General features: G+C 36.6%; 1 protein-coding gene and 1 long non-coding RNA gene across 12 annotated transcripts in view; one reads left to right on the forward strand and one right to left on the reverse strand.

Annotated features, from left to right (window-relative positions):
- MRTFB (myocardin related transcription factor B) overlaps nucleotides 1-22,368 on the forward strand; it is an 85,355-nt gene that overhangs the window by 57,534 nt on the left and 5,453 nt on the right. For 5 of the 8 annotated variants that reach the window (XM_055806692.1, XM_055806694.1, XM_055806693.1 and 2 more), the window contains 8 exons: nucleotides 7,088-7,228; nucleotides 8,719-8,966; nucleotides 10,587-10,740; nucleotides 12,926-13,948; nucleotides 15,345-15,500; nucleotides 18,351-18,506; nucleotides 18,800-18,937; nucleotides 20,332-20,392. In XM_055806692.1, the coding sequence (XP_055662667.1) occupies nucleotides 7,088-7,228; nucleotides 8,719-8,966; nucleotides 10,587-10,740; nucleotides 12,926-13,948; nucleotides 15,345-15,500; nucleotides 18,351-18,506; nucleotides 18,800-18,937; nucleotides 20,332-20,392 (2,077 nt within the window). Of the gene's footprint in view, nucleotides 1-7,087; nucleotides 7,229-8,718; nucleotides 8,967-10,586; nucleotides 10,741-12,925; nucleotides 13,949-15,344; nucleotides 15,501-18,350; nucleotides 18,507-18,799; nucleotides 18,938-20,204; nucleotides 20,393-22,368 lie in introns of all 8 variants that reach the window. The other 3 variants (XR_008747578.1, XM_055806695.1, XM_055806696.1) reach the window with 3 other exon arrangements.
- On the reverse strand, nucleotides 5,549-19,919 carry LOC106112888 (uncharacterized). 4 transcript variants are annotated; one of them, XR_008747589.1, is made up of 7 exons: nucleotides 19,842-19,919; nucleotides 16,732-17,452; nucleotides 14,991-15,134; nucleotides 11,374-11,562; nucleotides 10,862-10,951; nucleotides 8,405-8,773; nucleotides 5,549-6,699 (listed from the first exon to the last, which is right to left on the reverse strand). It is a non-coding gene; the product is annotated as an uncharacterized LOC106112888 (long non-coding RNA). The 4 variants fall into 4 exon arrangements; XR_008747592.1 differs by having other exon boundaries at nucleotides 16,732-16,844; nucleotides 19,842-19,913; XR_008747591.1 differs by lacking the exon at nucleotides 16,732-17,452.

Below are 22,368 nucleotides of genomic sequence, written 5' to 3' on the forward strand. Positions count from 1 at the left end.
TTCAAATGTTGAAACAAAATCTTCACAGTGTTTTTTTAGGTCTGACGCTGTAGAAATGGGGCATAGTTTCCCACGGAATGAATACATTCGCTGTTGCAAAGGAGCATCTGAAACTCTATTTTCTGTTTGGGAGTGTACGGGCTAGAACCTTGGCTTAGCTGTTGGCAGTAATAAAATTTCCATAGACTGTAGTTGCAATAAAGCCATAAAATCACTGAAATTCGTTATGGCCCATAGAAGATCTACAGCTTTCCCAAAGTTGTTTAAAAGGTCATATCCGTGGTTTACTCCAGCTGTTATTGATTACTTAATGTCTGTCTTCATTCTGGGCAAGGTCTTGAACTCATTGAGAATTAGACTTAGCTGAAACAACAACAGTTGACGTCAGTCCATTATCCCTGGAAAAGTCCGTAAAAAAAATAAGGTTTCCCACATAATTTAAACGTTCTCTCCTGTAGTTTTAAATACTGCCTAAGAAATTTGCTGTTTAAGAATATAAAATAACTTTAATGTTGATTTATAGTTTTTAGTATTTTCTTGAGTTCCTTACAAAGAAAGTCACTAAATCTGCAGTGGCAGACAAAATGTTGTCTTTATAATAGAGCACTTGAATATGTATTTAAAGAACAGTGGATTTGAATGAAAACACTTGACTGAAATGAGGTTTGCAAGAGAGCTCTTCTTACAGTAGTTTCATTTTGTGATTTAAAATGGGCAGTAACATTGCCTACCCTATCTTTAAACACATTATAAAAGTGCTGATGTAAAAAATTTACAAAAACAGTAATGAAACAAACATCATGTACTAGAAATTAGTTTATCTTTTATTAGCTACTGAAAACCCAGGATTATATGCATAATCATACAGTTATCTGGATGCTTCCAGATATCTTGTGCGGCACTTGCTTCACAGGTCTTTATCTTTGAGTTACTCAGCGAGTTTATTCATTAATGATATATATGCATTTATTTAAAGGTTACTATGTTTAGCTTAAATAGATTGTTTATGATGTTTTCTGTCATGCCTCAGCTATTAATTTTAAACTCACTAACTTAAGCCCAGTTAAAAGGAGAAGGTTTTGCTTTTAACTAGATTTCTGCAGCTTTCATGGAACAACTCTGCACACAGAAAGAGCCCCACATTAAGGCTCCAGTGGCAGGAAAGCCAAGCAAAGCCATCACATGTTGTCTGATGGCAACTAGCTTGAACAGTCAGCAAACTCCAAACTAGCCAGATTTAACAGTACTCATCCCCACTCATTAACAGCTTGTTCATTTGAGACTGACAGAGCTGAGTAAATGACAGATTGTGCTTATATTCTGAGTTATACTTGCCTAGAGGAACCATTAGTTTTTGTTCATGTGTTGAAATGAAGAGTAACAAAAGTTTTGCCTTCTATCAATGCTGAATTTGTTGCTGAATCCAATTTACACGTCTGCTGAGCCATTGTGTGTGCTAGAAAAAAACTCCTTGAGCCTGAACTACTGTTTGTGCCAGTAAGCCCACTTCCTGTTGTGCATAAATGAAAGCAGCTGTATTGTCACGGAAAAGTAATTTATGTTTCAGATTGTAAACATGGATAGAATGGTAAAATGCATCACTTCGGTAAATTATTTAGTGGAAAGACTTGGGGTTTCGTCACAGTATTATATATATGAAATGACTTACCAATAATCTGTTAAAGGATAGTGCACTCAGCTTTGCGTACTTGGTACTGATAGACCACACATTTGTACGCAAACACAGAAATGTGAGTAATGGTGTCATTTTTGTTTGATTAGCTGAAATGTTTTGTATTAATTTGAGGAGAAAGTCTGAATTTGATGGAAATTCAAAAGCTTTAGGACTTCATCTTACTTCATTTCATGCAAGTCTGTACCTGGTAAGAACAAGATGTTCTGGCCTGTATAATGCAAATGTTAAAACTCTTTATTTTAAAAGAATTCAAGAGTGTATCAAAATGTGGCCAACGTGTGAATGGTACTACTACAAATGTGTAATATTCTTGAGGTTCATGTTGATCAACTGTAATCTATAACAGATCTTTTTCAGGAGGACTTCTTAAGAGTTTTCCTTCATCACTTTCTCTACTACACAAAGGAGGAAACGATGCTTAACTTTGCAGTTCAAATTATTTTCATGCTTGTCTTTTTATTAAGCTTTCTTTTAGAAAATGCATTTATTTATATATTCAAACTCTCAGAGGATTCGTAGCAAATCCAAAACAATGCTGGACACAATGCACGGCACATCTGGATTTTTTCACTGTTCCTTAACATACAGATTTGAGATGTGAATTAGGTTTCATGTCGAGGGAATGTAATTTTTGTTGCATAAATTGAAAGCAAACCACATGAAATCAGATACCCAAGTAAAGAGTTAGGTTCCTAATGGAGAGGTAAATAAAAATACTCAAAGCAATACATGCCAAAAGCTTTTCAAGTAGGAAGCATAAGACAGATGGGTGATTGCAGCAACACAGTAACAGAGCACTTGATTGAAAAAGCACTTCGGATAGAACTTCAATCCTTTGCTTATGGATTTCATAATGTATTATAGCCACTTCTGTGCACAGATCTAAAATGCAAAGTTGCTCTTCTGCAGAATAAACCAGATGTTTACCTTGTCGTTCCTTTTGAAATAAGGAATAACAGCACAGCATGTCTCTACAGGAGATGTGTCTGAGAAATTGCTCCTTTGTTCTTTTAATTTCCTTTGGCAAATTTTAGGTTTTATTACAACATAAAATACAAAGGATGTTTTGAAAATAGCAGAGTGAGCCAGAGTTCTTTTCGAGGGTTCCTCCTCCACACGTTTCCAGGCCTCAGAGGGTGTAACATAACTTTGAGAACTTCCAGCTCGCATTGACTGATGACGTAAAACTTGCTTTAACCTGATGTATTTGCATCTGTTAAGGATTAGGCACACTACTCTGAACAGATCAAATTGTGGTGGTCACAATTCTGAAGACATTAAACAGCTATCTTCAAAACAGCTGAAGTATTTTGCTTGATGAGACAGAATATAATGACTGCTTTCCTAATATATTCACTGCAGCTTGTTGACCTGCTAGATGCTTGTTTGCAGTTAGAAGAAAAGGTGCAGAAATCATATTATTGGTAACTTGAAATAGAGTATCTGTTCAAAGGAAATAATGTTTACATTATTTTACAAAGTATTCAAGTTAAGGAGTAGTAACCTGTTAATTTATTTTTTGAATTTAAAAATGTATCAAGTAAATGATAGCACAGTTCATTGCTTCATCTCATACTTGTGGGTAAAATTGGGAAGTCTGTAAAAAGTTTTGTATTTAATGTAGCTATTAATCCTTTGTAGTTTAGGGTAACAACTAATGGAAGGAAAAAGCAGTTTACTCTGTGGCAAGAGGAGAATATTTAACACCATGATTTTCAAACAGTAGGAATTACAGAGGTGGGGTTGTGGGGTTTTGTTTGGGTCTGGACTTTTTTTTTTGTTTGTTTGGGTTTGGTTTTTTGTTTTGTTGTTGTTTTTTTTTAAGTTACTAACTCCTTCCCATTTTGAAGAGTTTTGTTGTGCTGTCATTACAGAGGTGCTTTCATAGCCTGTAAAGGGTTGCTAAATAGTATGTTTGAAGTCACGTTATCTGTTTGGGTTCAAAAAGGATTAGAATGGTGAAGGGTGAAAGAATAAGTAATGAGTAAACTGAAGTATCAAACATTTAAAATGTTTTTTAGATGGGGCTTCAGGAAAAGAAAATATAAAACCCAGCAAAAATCAAGAGATCACTAGAGTTTGCCTGTGCTTTACGGTAATACTGTACATGGTACACTGATTCAGAGACAAACTAAGAGCTTTTTAAAATGTTACTGGTATAACCAGAATAAGCTTTTTAAACTTGATAGCAACAGGAGTGCAGCACGCTTGGAATACAGCATCCAGAACCCTTTTTTAAAGAGTAAGTCCCTCTGAAGTCCTCTGCCAATTCTTATGCAAGTCCGGCAAGTAACAGATACTGTGTAGATAGCGGATGCTTTCCAGAGCAAACACTTTGAAAGTTGGATATAAAAATAGAGGCATTTATATCTTTAGCCTGCCACCATAAACTGACACAACCCCAAGACAGGCATGTGCACAATGTTTCAGTGACTAGGCATGGCATACTAAATCCTGCAATTTACAAAAGCAGCATCAGGAGCTTTGCCTCTGGATGGCTGCGCTGCAGAAGGATCGAAACCACTATACAGTTTAGGTAAGTTACAGTGAGCTAGCTATAGCTGCCTGTTGGCAACTGACAGCTGAGAACACAGCAAAATGTATAAAAGAAATGCAGGGATAGAAGGGAAAATAATTATAATTTAATTGTAAGCAAAAGTCAGGGAGCTTGGTGCGTGCAGACTGGCAGCTTGATAATTGCCATCCCAGCAATACAAAAGAACCAGGACATCAAGTTGCAAGTTGTGTAGCAAGTGTTTTTAGCAAACTGATTTAAGTCCTTTGTGATCCAATCTCAAGGAAGAATAGTAGAGCACAGGAAGAAATGAACTGGGGAGAAGTACCCATCTGACTTAAGTAGAAGGCAGGAGTTCATAATGTATTCTGAATATCAGCATTACTGATAGGAATATAAGGGAAATGGATGGGCTTTTTATAAAGGGATGTTGTACTAGGTGGTCTGGTTGCTTTCTTAACTAATGGAGGTGATCTCATCTGTCTGGATTTAATACTGTATGATATTAAACACTAACAAAAGTGGCGAAGATGGAGATTAGCAGAGATAAGACAGAAAGAGAAGTATTGGGTTGAAAGGAAGTTGGTACCAGTGCTCTGCAGGAGTTGACTTGGGGACGTCCTCTTTTCGTAAGAATGGGTCACATAACAGAAGTGGGAAGGCATTCAGTACAGTTGGACTGTTGTTATGCAGAAAGAACTGGTTGATTTGGCTTTTAGGAGAAAAATTGAATTCCAATAGAATGGAATAGTTCTTAGAAAAAAACACCTCTCCTTCCCATGAAGGAGGTGTGGAAACCTGGGGACAGACTCAAGAGAGAACTGAGGAGGAAGACAGGTGGGGTACAGTGGTCAGCAGCAGCAGTGAAGTGGCTGAGCTACTGTGTGCTTCCTCAGTTCAACTGCAAGTATGTTAGAAGAAATGATGCCAGTAGAAACGTTAATGCCACTGTGAGGATCCAGTGAGACCCCATATGGAATATTCTATACATTTCCAGTTACTTATATCCAAGGAAAGACTAATGAAAACTGTAACACAAACAGGAAAGGATGATCAGAGAATGAAAAATCTCTTTTATGAGAAAAGAATAAAAATTCATTTCTGCGGCTAGAAAAATGAGGGCTGAGATCTGTTGCTGTGCAGAGTCTATATCCCATCAGAGGGATATTTAGTACAGAAGGAAATCGGTTTTAAATCAGAAAACAATTTTGGCACAGAAAAAATCGCTATGGCAAAGTTAAGCCCAGTGAAGTTTGGTTATTATGTATGAAAACTTTTGGGAATCTCCTGGTAGGCATAGTGGTGCCAGGATAAGAATAATAACAAAAGAAGTCCTGAGCGTATATGGAATTTAGTAAGTTTACAGAAGAAATTATACACATGGTGTTTGTAACAGCAGGGGAACAAACTCAGTAAAGTTCAGGGTACTGGATTGTACTACACGGTAATAATTGTGCTAGTGGTCAAATACAGAAGAAACATACTTGCTGGCACAGTCAGAGGTGTGGTTGCCACAAAAATACTGTAGGAAGCTGTCTCTTCAAAGGCATCTGCTCTGCCGCTCCATGATCATCCTGAGACGCAAAGTTCATTTTCCTAGGTTGATGTTCGACCTTCGTGGAAGAGGCTTTTCTGGCAGTAGTAGTTTGTGTGATAAAATTCTCCTTATCTATGTGTACACAAGATTCTGACTTCAGAGGCAGAAAATACTGAAGGCCTCAATTCTATAGTAATAAAGCAGCGTTTTCTGTTATTTCAGTAGGCCGCCTCAGTATATGTACAGTGTGTCTAGAGTCAGATTTTAATGCTGCTTCAAGCAGAGTAATAACAAACGGTATTATCTCTGCTAATGATGCATTCCATTCTGCCTTTAATTATTTTCTAACCCTTATGTCTCCTTTTACTTAGAATTAATACAATTTTGTTTGAACATTTTTTCTTTATTTGGACGCATATACATTCAAATCCGTGATTATTTGGTTCAGGAAGCCTTCATACATGAAACTTGTTAACACTAACAAGAAAATAAATGTATTTGATGCAATCTTTTCCTGTAATTCTGACTGACTACCTTGAAGAGAAGATTTCTTTTGTATTCTTATGCCAGGAGCAAAAGTACTTTAATGACAGCTGTTAGTTCTACAAGTATTTTGCAATTGCAAAGTTAAGAACTGGCATCAATCAGTCAGTTAATCTGATTCCAGGCTACCAACCAGAGACAAATACATGCTAAAGTAAAATGTTCCTGACTTGAATCAGTGAGGTTACTTCTGAAGGCCCTTCCAGCTCTTTTTTTATGATTTTGTAAGAAAGACAGGGAAAAAAAATTGCTTTCATGACATTTCTTTTTTTGCTTTCATGTATGTTAAAAGGAGGAAAGAATTCTGCAAATTAAAGCAACAATGGAAGAGTTAGGAAAACAAAGCCCTTTCAGAGAGCTTTTCTTTTTATGTCGTTACAAGTACTTTTTGGTTATCATTGCTTTTACCTGCAGAAAAAAGAACAATAATAAGAAATAAGTTAGTGTTGGAAAAATCTTTATTATGATACGCTACAAAAATTGATATTAAAATCAATTACTGTTTCACTTTGGTGAAACTAGAAGTAAATCCTTTCTTAGTAAAACCAGCTTTTGGATACATTTACATGCAGTAGTTAAAATACAAACTAAGGAGTCAAGATAAGAAACCAGTTTATCTTATTCGCTGTATTTGAAGTGTGCCAAAATGTGCCTTGATGGAAAACTTGTAGACATGTACATTTTGTGAATTTGACGTGACGGTGAATTGTCTTAACTTTTTCACATTTTTTCAGTTATTCGGATGGTGGATGTTTTTAATGTTTCTCTTTTTCCTTATATTTTTTTTTAATACTAGTATCCACCTTTAACCTCTCCAGTTCCTGAATTTCTCAAAACTCCCTCTACAATTGAACAGCATGTTACACGTTCTACTGCTACAACCACCCTGACCACAAATACTGTTTCTGCAGCAAAGCCTGGGCCAACGTTAGTAAAGGTAGGTATCTGTAATAACAGTGTCTGAGGACTATGTTCTTAATCTGTGTCCTTTTCCAATGTTATATTTAATGAAAAAACCCACAAGTAACGTTATAGCGCCTAAAACTAACAACAACTTCTGTTAGTCTTCAGGAAAATGTACTAGGTTGTTGACTGAAAGCTTCTGTATGTTAAAATCAATGATTAACACTTGCAGGGACTGGGTCATTATTTCGAGAGGTCCTTACGGTACAGTTGACAGAAGTTTTCAAGCAGAATTATGCATTGCATTGCTATGGAAGTTTTTAAGAAATAAGGGTAACAGATTTTTGCAATACTAAGCTTTTACTTTCTATTGGTGAAAGGAATAATTATCTTTTCTAATCTAATTTTGTATGGAGAATAATTTAATAGGAACAGAGGCAATCGCATTCATAGTCTACCTATAACCAAACTGGGAAACAGCATTGCTCCTTTTCTGCAACTGTTTTCTTAGTTTCTTTATTGTATAAGTAGAACACAAGGTGTGAGAGACGCTACTGTATCCTTGTAATGGAATACCAGAATAACATACTCAGTTCTCTCATCTGCACTGACCTAGCCAGCAGTTTGAAAAAGTTTTTAAAATACAATTAGAGAGAGGGTTGTGTTGGAAGATGTCTGTATTTCAACAACACCGCCAAAGGTCTTCAGCTGTGTAATGATATGTAGATTTCTGCCCAACTACAGGAAATTAGTTTTTGGTTAAATTTACAAGGATGGCCTCTAATAGTCAATTTCTGGTAGAAATTTGGCTGTATCCAGTGAAATCACTGGACTCGCACCAGCTTACTTAATGCAGGACATTAATGACAAATTCCAATATCCCCCAAAACCAGGCTATCTGTGTAATAAATGTGCATGGATCAACACAGGACTTCTGCTTTGGTACCTTCTGTATGACTAGGTAACTGCCTTTGACTTTTCACTGAAAATAATTTCAAAGAGCTTGTAAAGGAAGAGTTCTAACACACGAGCAGGTATCACTAATAAGGATACTGCTGAAAGTTTCAGAAGAGTAATCCTGTAATTTATAGGAATGCCTGTCCCTGATTTTATCTAGACCTGTAAGTACTTGTGACCTGCAGGTGTTTACAGATAGACTTTTAAGTACGAGCTTTTACCTGTACAAATTTCTAAGTGTTTTTGAACTTACCTGTTTAAGAAGAATGCATCTTTGCAGTGACAGCTCATACCCAGCAGAATCCCTTAACTTCATTTGCACCATCCATTAAGAAAACATTCACAAACTGAATTGATGACCCTTTCTTGTGCAAAGTAGAAGCCAGCTGGAGTACATTAACTTTTCAAGGATGGTAAGCAATTCCTTTGGGCAGGTTTGCAGGGATAATTGTGTTCAGCAACTCTGCAGTCAATACACTCCTGTATGCTTTGTCTTTCTACCTTGCATAACTGCTTGTAAATGAGACGTCGGTTATAGTTGTTTCAATGTTTTCCATCCGTAAACAGCAAAGCCACCCAAAGAATCCAAACGATAAGCATCGGAGCAAGAAATGTAAAGAACCTAAGCCAAGGGTGAAAAAATTGAAGTATCATCAATATATTCCACCTGATCAGAAAGGTGAGAAAAATGAGCCACAGATGGACTCCAACTATGCTCGGCTACTGCAACAGCAGCAACTGTTTTTGCAGCTGCAGATCCTGAGCCAACAGCAACAACACTACAACTACCAGACAATTCTGCCAGCACCGCTGAAGTATGTGAAGCATTGTTTGTGTCCTTTAAAGAAAAGATACATACATCAGTTACAGAATTAGTATATAATTATTCTAATTAGCTTTAGAAGTAAACATATTTTACAAATGTTAAGAGACAACTGGAACCCAAGAAAACTTAAATGGCCATGTGCATCACTGTGGGTGTATTATTTGCCTCATTTAACGAGGTGATGAGGTGGTTCTCTTGTTAAAATACTCCTGAAGTCTGATAAGTCTTTAAGTGGTCCTAGTTATTTTTATTATTGATGTGGAAACAGAACTTCCTACCTGTCACATGCATTTTTTCCAACCCAGATGCATATTTGAAACTCAAAAGCATTTATACAAAAGCAAGGAAATTTTGACTCCATTTTCACTCAAATAGGACATAGGTAGGCAGAGCAGAAGAGAAGCTTACAGGTGATGGCTTTTACAAAGGCAGGTACTACTGTTGTGTTTTTATTGTCTTTTTACATCAGTTTCACAGACCACATTTTTGCAGTTTAAAAATAAGAAGAAACAGTTTTTTTAAATTAGGTAGCATTTGTATAATGTTTATACCCTCATCTCTAATGCTTATATGAGTTCTTGATCAGTGTTGATCTTTAGCACTTTTAACAGAGAGAAGTATACTTTCTGACTATAGGTAGAAGCAGCCAGAAAAATAAATCTTTGAAGAATTGCCAGCACTCTATAGCAGCATGAGAAGCTGACTATCTACAGAGTTTCATTCTTACTGTCTTAAGACCAATCTTTTCCTAGAAGTGCTTATAGTGTAACATGCCACAGCCACACAACCCTAAATTCACGTAACTTTCATCTGGTTTTTTTTTTTTTTAAAAAAAAATTAGTTTTCACTGAGTTATTTTTCCTCAGCAAGTGAGGCTAGAAAAGTTAAAGGTACCATCTGTGGTTATATTTATAATTACCATGTATCCTAACATTTGGATAGCGATGTTTCTGCCTGCTTACCCACACTTCTTATGTTCCATTTACTGACATTTCAGAAACATTTCTTCATAAATCAGTTGAACAAAATAAAAGAGCTGACTTATGGTCCCTAGTGTAAATGATGGCATTTTTAATTTTTTTACAATTATTTTGAGATCCTTTTATGAGAGTCGTCTTATGAGTACAGCCGGTAACAATGCATCATCTTCATAGTAAACTGCCTTCACGTCGGTCCCTATTATATATGAACATTGGATATGTCTGTAGGGTTGAAACATAAGAGTTCAATATCGTGGGGTTTTTTATTGATGACAAACAAAAAACTAACTAGTTGCCCTAGCTGATGATTAATTTGTACAAACCGATTCTGCAGTCCATAGTATTCTTCAGGGATACCATGACAGTAATGAAAATTATGAAGCATAAATTAGTACACTTAACTGAAGAGAAAATAAAATGTCAACATACGAATCTATTATGTTTTCCTCTGTTCTGTTTTACTAAAAATACTTAATGGTTAAATGTCTTATGTTGAATATGTATTTGTAAAATAAGTTAGTTTGTTCATTAACTTGATAGACACTAGATTCAGAATCACAGCCTCTTGACTGAAAACATAATATATTTAGCATTGACATTTTTGTCCCCCTTTTTCCTATCACTTGAAGGCCACTGAATGACAAACAGAGTAACAATGGGAATACGCCACTGAATACTTTGAACAACAGTACACCGACATCAGCTGCCAGCTCACCGAGACAGAATAGTAATATTCCTAACCGGAAACCAGGACCTCTACCTTCAAGCTTGGATGACTTGAAGGTAAAACATAAGAGGGATTTGTCCATTCCTGTGCATCACTATAGATCATAACTTGCAAATTTTTACTGTCAAGAATAAGCTCAGATATTATTTACCAATGAAAACTGTACTTTCCTCTTACCTGCTTGGCATAATGTTGGCAAAGTTTTCATACACAAGTCTTCTGGGCTTGAATACTTGTTTTGATTTAGCCTCCTCACATGCCTGTGCTCTAGAAATGACATTTATTTCCCAAAGAATTAGAAGAGGAAGAATAATTTCAGACAGATTGTTATAGGTACCTAATTTGATACTTGGGGTAAACTGTTGAGGTGCACTCCATGTGAAGTTTTAGCCCAGGCTGGTTTAAACACTGCAACAGTAAGTTCCTCATGACAAGTTTAGTCTATCAGTGAAGAGGTTTAGTTAAGCAGTATAAATTAAAAGATGCCCTAATAATAACATATTCAGAGAGCTTACTGCTATAAATACAACACAGACATAACACTAATAAAACAGAAAATAAAGGGTCTTTCCAGAATTCAATGCATCATCTGAAAATGAACACTGAATTTTATAAAAGCTTCTTATCAATAACCGCGTAAACTCTGTTTTTAAACTGTAACATGAAGGTATTACATAGGATTTTCTTACTTCAGAAATACCGTAACAGGAATTAATACCATGAGGGACATAAGGAGCGTTCCTCTGAGCAGCCCGGGGGTGTTCAGGGGGCGAGTACAGGAGTGTGCAGCCGCCCTCTCGTGGGCAGTTGGATCCCCTCGCCCTTCCTTTAGCCAGCACCGGGTTTCGGAAGGATGGCACTGATTTTTTTTTTTTAGACTTGAAGGGATAAAAAAAGAGATTTCGGAAGATCAGATTCTCAAAACAGGAATGTGGTGTTGCCAGTTAAAGCCAGTCTTTTAATATGAAACAAGTCTATAAAATTCGACTCAAACAACAGCGTCTGAAGTAAGCTTTTCAAACATTTAAGTTACTAACTATTAACTTTTTAATATATTTCATTTATTATCTGAATTTGTGCTTTGCAGTGATTAAAGCTGTTCACTTATCCATTTTTGCATAATGTATCGGTATTCCTGCTAACGTGGTAACAATAACATAAGCTAGGCTTGCAGACCTGGTGGTGGTGGTTTTAACACTGAATCATCTAAATCAGTTCTGATAAAGAATTCAGAAATGCATTGTCGAAAAACAGAAAAACTGGAGCGTACTCTCAAGCAAGTGTAGAGGATACCAGACTGGGGGAAACAGCTGGTAATCGTTGTTAGGTAGGCAGCTGCTTAACATAAAATTGCTGTAGTTCTTAGAAATGTTAAATGGATTGCTGTGACTTTTCATCACTTCCAAATCATGAAGACCTATAATTTAAAATTCTAGACTGGCAATGTACTGAAACATTACTGAGGTCACTATTCTATTTGTTTAGAGGTAGCTCTAACGTAAGTATGGTCCAAACACTCTACAGATCGATGTGGTGTATGTATATCATAAAAAGAAGCCATTCATTGTGACTGTTCTTTTTTAATTGATATTTTAAAGCACAGAATTAATTTACATCTAACACTTTTGCACTCCACTTCGTAATCTTACTGGAAAATTGAGACGTTTTACTATAAGAAATGTGGTTAATTTTAACTGCTTACACTTTTTATGTTTGTAAAAGAAACCCAGATGGCACCTAGCTGTAACTGTTCAGTTGCTAATTGGAGAGTGAGCCTTTTGTGTTTGACAGGTCTATTGAATCACCCAAATGATCCGAAAAAAATTCTCAGAAATACATCTGTCTGTCTTGGTGGTGTAACAAAGGAGTTCAGCGTGCTAGCATTCAGTGTTTTTATCTGCACGGCTGCCATTGTCTACATGTTTGCTTCAGAAGTTTTCAGCCCAGAACTGGAGCTGTATGTTCATTTTCCCATTTTGCATATTTATGAAAAATTATCATAACTTTGTTACTATTCATTGTACAACAACCGAACACTACTAAGATTTTGGCCACTTAAAATAGTGAAAGTAAGTAGCAGGTCATAGAAATGTGGTCACGGATCGTGCATGCTGTCAGAACTCAGAGGCCTAATAACCAGTGAATATGGCAGAAATATCTATTATTAAGATTTAATAAGGTAGAATGTATATAAATAAGGTTTTAAATATTTTTTTACTATTGTGCTTTATTTTATTGTAGGTTGCAGAGCTTAAAATGGAGTTGAAATTGAGGGGATTACCAGTGTCTGGAACAAAAACAGATCTTATTGAGCGTCTGAAAACCTATCAAGATCTTAATAACAATGGGGTTGCTACTAGTAGCTCAGTTACAGTAACCACTTCTGCTGGGGCCACAGGTAACACTGGGGAAGCGACTGTGGCATTTCCTGTTGCAACACTAAATAAACCAGTGGCTAATACAGTATCCAGCTTTCCTCCAGAAAAAACGTCTACTGGACCTGGCTGCAAAGTAGTAAACACTGAAAACATTAGCTCTCCTTTGCCTATATCTCCCTCTCCTTCAGAACAATCTAGTCTAAGCACAGATGATACTAGTATGGCAGATACTTTCACAGAAATGATGACAATGATGTCACCATCCCAGTTCTTAACTACTTCACCACTAAGAGCAAATATGAGTGATGATAATCAGAATCGCAGTAGTGGAAACATCTCAACCATGGAGTTTGATGTAGCAGAGAAGGATCGCAAGCTTCAAGAAAAAGAAAAGCAGATTGAAGAGCTCAAAAGGAAGCTGGAACAAGAGCAAAAACTTGTGGAAGTACTGAAAAGGCAACTTGAGGTTGAAAAACGGCAACAGCAACAGTCTCAGACTTCTAGTAATTCAGCTGCTTTGGAACAGACACAATTCAGTGCTGCTATCAAAGATGAAAAAGCTCTTACCGACTGCTCTAGTGCAAGTCAATCTGTACCTGTAGCTAGTCATTCCTTAGGACAATCGGTATATACTAGTGGCCAGAATCCAGTTGCCAAAAAGGCAGTTGTTATCAAGCAGGAGATACCTGTGGCCAAAGCTGAACCTCAAAATGCCATTTCTCAATTTTATGTTCATCCACAGAGGCAGCCACAAACGGCAGTTGTTGCCCAACCTCAAGCTTTATTAACTACCCAAGGAACTGCACAGCTCCTCCTTCCATTATCTATCCAGGGACCAAATTCTACCACTGCAGTACAGCTGCCAGTTGGAAATATTAAGTTGCAGGTAAGGGTGCTTTTATTTTTCATCATGGAAACTGCATGGCACTATTTGCATGTTTTAGTATAAACAGGTAAATGTGCTGCTTGTAACATTAACTTAAAAATCAGGCTTACACTGTTTCTGCTGTAGGAAAAAGAGTAGAAAAATGTAAGAACCAGTCTCTTTGTAACAACTTCTAGTACTTGCTTTCTTTGTGACTTTCGTTCCTAGGTATTCTTTCCTGGAGAGTAATTGTCTTACCATGTACTGCCTCCTACATAGTTGAGTTTGATTTATATCAGCATATACCACTGTTTTGTTAATTCCAAATTGTAAGAGAGAGCTACAAACCCAGTACTTTATTTTGAGGTACAACTGTTTGCAGAATGTGTGTTTGAACTTGTGTGGTGATGGCTCATTATATTTACAAATGTGAATGCTAGTTGTAGAACTCCAGTGGAGTTATAAAAGAAACCATGGTTACACAAATATTATTTCTAGGCTGGTTATAGGTTGTATCACAGTGAATAATAAACCAAGACAGGTTATAAATGCAGAGGTGTAAGAGTAATCTGATCGATAACCTGTTGGTCTAAGGTAGGATTAAGCATACACTTCCCAGTGGTGTTACTGGGACATAGCTATATGAAATCCCTGCCACCCACATGGCTATTGTGCTAGCAAAAAAAAATTCTTTCAGCTCCAGCATGTACTTGGCTGTTATAGCATGGTGTGAGCTTAGGCTTTGGTGCTAGCCTGTGCACCATCACATTTAGCAATACTTAGGAGGGCTGTAAAATTCTCATGGGGATGGACCCCACAGTCTGCAGTGCAAGAGCTATTCCTAGTAGCTATGTACCAGACAGATCCTTGTCTAAATTGTTCTAAAATCCTCCCAGAATTCTGTAACAATGTTAAGCAGCTTGTTCTGGTAATTAACTTCATTGATATTGCAGAAGGTTTTCCTAACTACCAGCTAAAATTGTCTTTCCTGAGGTTAGACACAGTTCTTGCCTTCAATTGCCATATATATAAAAAAAAAATAATCTGTGATCTTAAAACCCACCTTTTTCTTACATCATCAGTTCTGTCTGTCTTGTAACTCAAACCCAGTTCTAACAGTCCTTTCTCATTGGTTTTGCTCTCTCTCTTACTGTTGTCGTTGCTCTACACTGGACCCTCTCCAGTTTGTCTTCATCTTTCTTAAACTCTGTTAGCAAAATAAACACCACCTTTTAGCTGGGAACTCACCAGTACCAAACAAACAGAGTAAAAATGTTGTCTCCTCTACATGGTTCACTCCCATCTTTCCCAGAATACATGCTATTGCTGTTCTGCACTATCTGTGCAATAGATTTTTACATTATGTCATTTGCTGTGAGATGATGAATAATGCAAATGTTCTATCTTCATCCTTTAGGCTCAATCACAAGCTGGAATACAGACTCTGTCACAAATACCTGCTCCTATTTCTTCCTCTGGCCTGGTCCAGACAGCACCTCAGATGCATACTTCACAATCAAAACAAAATACCATTAAGCAGCACGCACTTGGTCAGACCCAACAAGTCAGAAAGGTTTGTGGATAGCAGTAAGCATTAAGATAAATAGTTGTGTAATCTAATTCTAGGCAGTGCTTTTAGAATCTTTTATGTGTCATCTGTGTCTTACATAAATGATGTTTGTGATACAATGGGGCTTGTAACTCCTTCTCTTTCCAAAATTTTAGTCTGCAGGACTTTATTTTCCAGTTGCAAATAAATATGTAAGACTAAAGACTTTTTATCTTAGTGGTACTCTTACGGCACCACTGTTAGTATGTTTTTCCTCATGCTTGGCACAAGCGGTATATTCCAGTTTCTCTTACTTGCCACTGGCTCAAAATAGAAGATATCCTTGTAGAAGGCTCTTAAAGAAAGCTTTTACCTATGACTTTAGAGACTTATTCTTTTATAGGAGTTCCTTTTAGTTTTCCTACTTTTCTTGTTGATTTTATCCTTGCTTAGAAAGCAAGCTATGGATTCAGATACGGAGGATAGCAATTTCAGTGAGTCAAAACGCCACCATACCTACAATAAAACTCTTCCTAGGGAATGCTACAGAGAGATCCTTTTCTTCCTGTCCAACCAAAATATTCAGCTCTCAAATTTCCCAGTCCAAAACATATGTTTATCAGCAGTGGGCGCATGACCGAGTGCCAATTCAGCACCAGTCATCCCAAAAGAAAAGGTTTTCGCCACCTTTGAGCCTCTTCCAGGCTGACCTCTACTGTTAGGAACTCAAGAGATTTGTTTTGGACATTTATTGCTTCTTTATCAGTGTTATTGATTCTAAGGCTCCTGTTACTTAGGACAAGGTTTTTCAGCCAGCCCCTAGGAAAGGATAATTCAGAAACAACTGAAATTTCAAGATGAAGAGGGTAACTTTTGTGGTATGTAACAAGTTACAAAATGTCTCAGCCTTCTTCAAAGCTCCTACTTCATTTTACACAAGTGCATCATAAAGCCCACGTTCTGTTGTGATCTGGGGCTTCTACCTGTGCAGCGCCCTCTAATCTGCTTTTACTAAGGCTCTTGTTCCAGATAAGAATTTATCTTAGAAGATGTATGATTATGCCCTGCCATTCTCTAGACAGCTGACTAAGAAAGGGGAACACAGCTAAATGAGCATCATCACTCTTCAGACTACTTGTTCAATCTGTTTAATTTCATGGACATTGAGGTTACACTACAGAATTCAAAACTGACATATATACAAAAAGCAGGTTTCATCCAGGTTCACCCGGATTTGGTAAGGGGCTAATCTTACCCTGTTAATTTGACAGATCTCATATAGAAATTTTCTGTTCATCCTGAAGGCATGTACTTGTGCCAGAGACTAGCAGTTTGCATCCCTTGCTGTCTGGAAGTTCCTTGAAACGACTGCAGGAGAAAACCAAAATTTGTACCCTCTGGTCTTTCCCCCTGTTCAGATCAGTTGTCATGGAGACAGCTTAGTTCCCAGCAGACTGTAGTCTGTATCTGGCTATCCTGGAGCTCAGCAGCCTGCCTGTCCTAGCTGCTTGTCTTACCCATCTACTACTACAGGAAATCAGGCAGCATAATTGCACTGTTTTTTTACATCAGTATGTAAAATACTGATGTGATACAACAGATCAGGACAATCTTCGTGCATTTGGCATTAGATCTATACCTGCTGTTTGCATTTCATGAGATTTGGATATTTCAACAGGCAGACTAAGCTAATGAACTGAGAGAGTAATGCTACTTATTAGTTTAATGCTTTTTAGTGAAGGTGGTTTTCCTAATAGTGATCACCTCCATAAGTTGTTGTTTTCTAGAACTGATGTCCCTTGAATCCATCTAGACTTTCTCAGGTAGCTCAGATTTTTATGCAAACCAGCTTATTATTCCGTTTATTTTCTCCTACACACTTGAGGTGTCTTCACATTCCAGCTACCACATGTCCCTTGTTCTTCATTCAGTAACAAGGAGACATCTTCACAACCATTCATCTCAGTGGTAGATAGCTGGAAAGTACAACAAATTTCACACAGGTGATTCAGGTGGCTAACAAAAACTGTATTAAACCCTCTCACAGCAAACTTAATTTGGTATATGGACTGTACTCCACAAAGGTTATCCTAGCTTTATCTCCATCCCCAATCTAAGGTTTGTTGCACCTTTATCATAAAGGTATCTGGGAGCGTAAGGTTCATAAAGGTATTTAAATCTGAATTTAAAAGAACAGTCTTATGCATTCATACCTCCTCCTCTCCCTTTAACTTAAAAGTATGTTAAGTAGGATACCGCTTGGAATCATTTGCAATGAGTATATGGACTATCAACTAAAGAAATAAAAAGTTTATATACCAGTAACCAAATTTACAAGTTGATACCCAAGTTCATCAGTTATATCTTTTGCCTCTCCCTCACTACTCAGATACATGTAATTAAAATAAATTAGAATTATATGACACAAACCAAACCATTCTGTCATAAAACTGGCAACACAGGACAAGTGTGGATATAGACTGGTTTGTATCAGGCCAGAAAAAAGTTCATTTGATTGACTGTCCACTAGATGGGGAGATCGTGCATACTGTGTTAAACTATTTCATACTCTTCTGAATGTAATTTGCCTTACACTTCCTGGAAAAATCACAAAAAAATATTTTTAGTTATCAGGAGTGAATTGAATGCATGTCACAGCAAAAAGTTTCTTTCAAAGAGTAACTGTTCTAGATTGACAAATTATTACATGGGAGGGAAAAATTGGTACAAATAACATTCCCTTAATGGGGAATTTAAGCAAGCAAGTATTTAAAAAAAAGTCTTAAACTTTATTAATGTCATTACTGGATGTTATTAATTAAAAACAAACAATGCAGAACCACAACCTAAGACTGATATATTAATCCTTTACAGGTTTTTCCACCTACCACATCAAGTACAGTATTTTCGTATCAGACTGCACCAGTTACAACACCTTCACAATCTTTTATTAATAAAACATCAAACTCTAACATTCACACTGGTGGTAATCAGGTCCCCTCTGTGCAGAATGGACCTGCTACTCCTAAGGTAAGGTTAGCCCAATAGTGTTCCATGAAGTTCAGTTTTATATTACTATTCTTAAGTAACATGTGACTATGTACAAATGGAGTTCACTCAAGGGGGAAGAAAGATTTGTAGATATTAATCATGTATGTATGTATGTGTGAGAAAAAGACTATTTTATCCCTCTTTATTACCTCTGCTATTGTTATTGGTAAATATGTAGATTGGTACGATAAAATAGGATAATCTATAGAACTCAATATATCTTGAATTCACTAAAACATATTGTTTAGTTATTATTTTGCTATTTCATGCAGCCTGGCTCTCCATCTCAAGCTCAGCCTTATATTGTTCAACAATCCCTCTTCAACAACACCGTATCCAAGACAAAAGATCCTCCTCGTTATGAAGAGGCCATAAAACAGACCCGCAATATTCAGACATCACACCGTGAGGTAGGGTGTTTTTTTCTCTTGTTTAGTCTATTAAAAACACTTTTTTTCTTTAGAATTATCAAAGCCATTGTTTATTTCAGTTTTTTGTTTGGTCTCAAGATCTTCTAATATACCCTGTTAATACTTTCCTAACTGTTCAACTGCAGGACTCCTGTTTCATGATTCTTTTTATTAAAGCAACAGACATGTAAAAAAGTCTTCCACTATGCAGTTGGTGATTATATATAACTCGGGTAATGCTGCTATTGCTACTTAGCGATAACTGACTTGTTTCAAGGATGTATGATACGCAAACTTCAAACTTAAAAGAGAGAAAATACATGCATATTTTCCAAAGTGAGTAAACTTGAGAGAATGTGTCTGTGTGTTTATACACACTTAGACAAACATACATGTACATAAGCCTAATGCTTGCTTGGAAAGAGTCTGTATTTAGTGAGGTAGGTGAATATTCCTACAAAGTGCTTTGTGAGTTTACTGTGATACCCTTCATGTTGGAGGAAAGTTGCAACAAAACTACTGAGTATCCCTAACCTCATGCATTTCAGAACTATCCCAAAAGATAAAAACCTTGTAGTGACATAGTATTGGTTGCTGGTTTTGTGATGGCATACTCTCAGGCAGAAGCATGGGTATGTAATGCCATTTCAGATGTTCTTGGCATGTGTGAGACATCCTCACAGTGAAGGCACGCAGGCCATCTTACGTGACTTTCTCACCAACAGTTAGCAAAGTGCCTCCCCACTGAACTCTTTTCAGGAGCTAGATATCCTGATGACAAATTACTTCCCATCTCTGGAGTATTACCAGGGTTTTAAAACACTGTTTAGTTTTGAAACTGTCATAAAAGTCTCCGCTTCTCCTAGAGTGCTTATGAAAGAATAGGTTTGTGGGGTTTAGTTACCTTTTAAGATTCAGATATTCAGGAGATGGCTGTTCAAACCAAACAGATTAACAGCTGATGAAAGCTTCCCCCTGTTAAAAAAAAAATAAAATAAAATTTACATGATAGCTACTCGCAGGGTACCTCCAAGAGAAAGCATTTCAGGGTGCACCCCACAAAGTCCTGCAGTTAAGATATTTACCATGGTATAAACCAGGGTTAGTACTTCTCCTTATCCCTAGTTTTCTGCACCTCTCCTCTAGGTTGCCTTCATGAAATCTTTGTCTTGCTTTTCAGATTTTTTTCCTATTTCTTTGTACTGAAACTGACTACAGGGATTACAAGTGTCTCTCCAAACTATTTCTCTGTTTTCTTGATTGACAGATTCATATGAAGAATTTTAGTCTTGATCATAGGTTAGTACTTACGTTCTATTGAGAGAAGCTAGGACCAGTCAGCTTAGGAAAAAATACTACCTGAGAGAGAGTAACACTTTTGTTATGCACCACAGATTTCCAGTGCACACAGTCAGCAGATGGATGATCTTTTTGATATACTCATCAAGAGTGGAGGTAAGCTAATTAACTTCTGTGTGATGTAGAGATTTAAAATCTGATAATAAAAACTCAGTGCTCTGTAATTAAAGAAATGAAAGAAAAGAATTCTTCCAGGAAGAGGAGGCAGAAGCTATCCAGCCTGGATGAAACTAGTATTTCTGAAAGTTTGCAATAATTATCTGTTAAAGAAAACATTTACCAAAACACATACAGTCAACCTGCTGTGGAGCTCCTCTGCTTGTAAATTAGCCCAGGCAGACCTTTGCAATAATGCACCCAGCATTCAAACAATTAAAGTAACACCTTAGGTTAGCACAGATGTTATTTATCAAACTTGGAAAAGTTGAGCAAGTCCATATAATGTATATTAAAATTATACAAAAAATAGAATAAGGTAAGAATCAAAGCACGTTGATACTAAAATTTCATTAAATATAATCATGTATTGTCAACTGTAAACATCAGAGCTACTTCACTAGAAAAAGTATGTATGAACTACATAGAGACATCAATGAGTAACAACTTTCTATGTCAGTTGAAATAAGGGAGCTCTCAAAGAAACTGAAATATTGAAGTAATACAAAAAGTAGCTTTGCAGTAAAAGGAGGCAGCTTGCAGGCGTAATTAGGCTTTGTAGACTAAGAAGCCATTACAACACTGGAAAGTGTTCTGGTGCCAAGCAATTCAATTAACTTTATGTTTTGTACTGCTGTCATACAAGGATCTTGACAGCACTGATTACTAGGACAGAAGTGACTGATTGTAAGCTAATAGAAGATTTTTAGACATATTCTAAACATCAAAGTATTTTGTCTTTTTCAAAGCAAATTGCAAAGTCAGCTGAAGAAAACAGAGTAGACAGTGACAGACTGAGATAAGTGACCTGTGCATTGAACAACTCCAGATAAATTTAAAAATGCTTTCAGTGCTTTTATTAAAATATTGCATGGGTAGTTCAAAGAAGTTCTACCTCTAGAACAGAGGATGTAGGAAACACTGGTGTGCTTACTTAAATATTTGCTTCAAGTGCTATGTTACTAAACCTATTTGATCCTAAAGGTAACAAATGTTCCATATTTGCAAAGTTGCAATAAAAAAACCAAATGTTTCCTGATAATTTCTATTTAAAGTAAAACATTTGGGGCTCTTGCACTTAATGTAAGCAAGTTCTACACTAAAAAATCTTTAGGTTAATAACATACTTGGAGAGAGTAAGAGGCTCTGTTTAGTAATGCTTTGCTTTTACTAAGCAATCAATGTAATAGATGCTCTTAGAGGTTTTAAGGATGTGGGTTTTGCTTGGGAAACTGGTGCAAAATACATTGTCCAGTATATTTTTGCTGGCAGAAATATCACCTGTGCTAGAGGATTTATTTGCATTTTCTGGTCTGTCTAATCTTATTTTTGGACTCTCTTCACCTATTAGAATTAATCTGAATTTACCTTGCTTTATTTTCTTTTTTTGTAACTACCACTATCTTACATGCTTCTTAACAGAAGACTAGTTTTAGATTCTAGAATCAGGAATAATCACATTAGGATAATGATCCTAATCACATCAGTTGATCTCTTAAGACTCTCAAATTCATTGAAGCGGACACAGTACTAAACAGGGATGAAACTGAAAATTTGTTCAGGTACTCTTCTCTAAATGAGAAATGTGTTGGTTCCATAATTATTCTAATTAAACAGAAGAATTATAAACACGAAGGAGGTAAAGCTGACATCTAGAAAATTGTTCCTTTTTTCATCAGTATAAATACTATAATTGGCTGAAGTATTACTGAAGGCAGAACCCTGGAACTTGTTTGAAAATACTTTGTTGTTCATAGAGTACCTGACCTAGTTGGATGTATGTAGTGTTAGCATTACCAGAACAAGCAAAATTACTCTTACTGCATTGAGTTCACTTTGGATGCATCTCAAAGTGAGCAAAAAGGAGTGGAAGTTGTAATACCGGTTCCGAATTCAATAGTGGGTTGTGGTTGGTT

This window comes from Falco peregrinus, chromosome 5, assembly GCF_023634155.1.
Source record: "Falco peregrinus isolate bFalPer1 chromosome 5, bFalPer1.pri, whole genome shotgun sequence".
NCBI classification, from domain to species: Eukaryota; Metazoa; Chordata; class Aves; order Falconiformes; family Falconidae; genus Falco; species Falco peregrinus.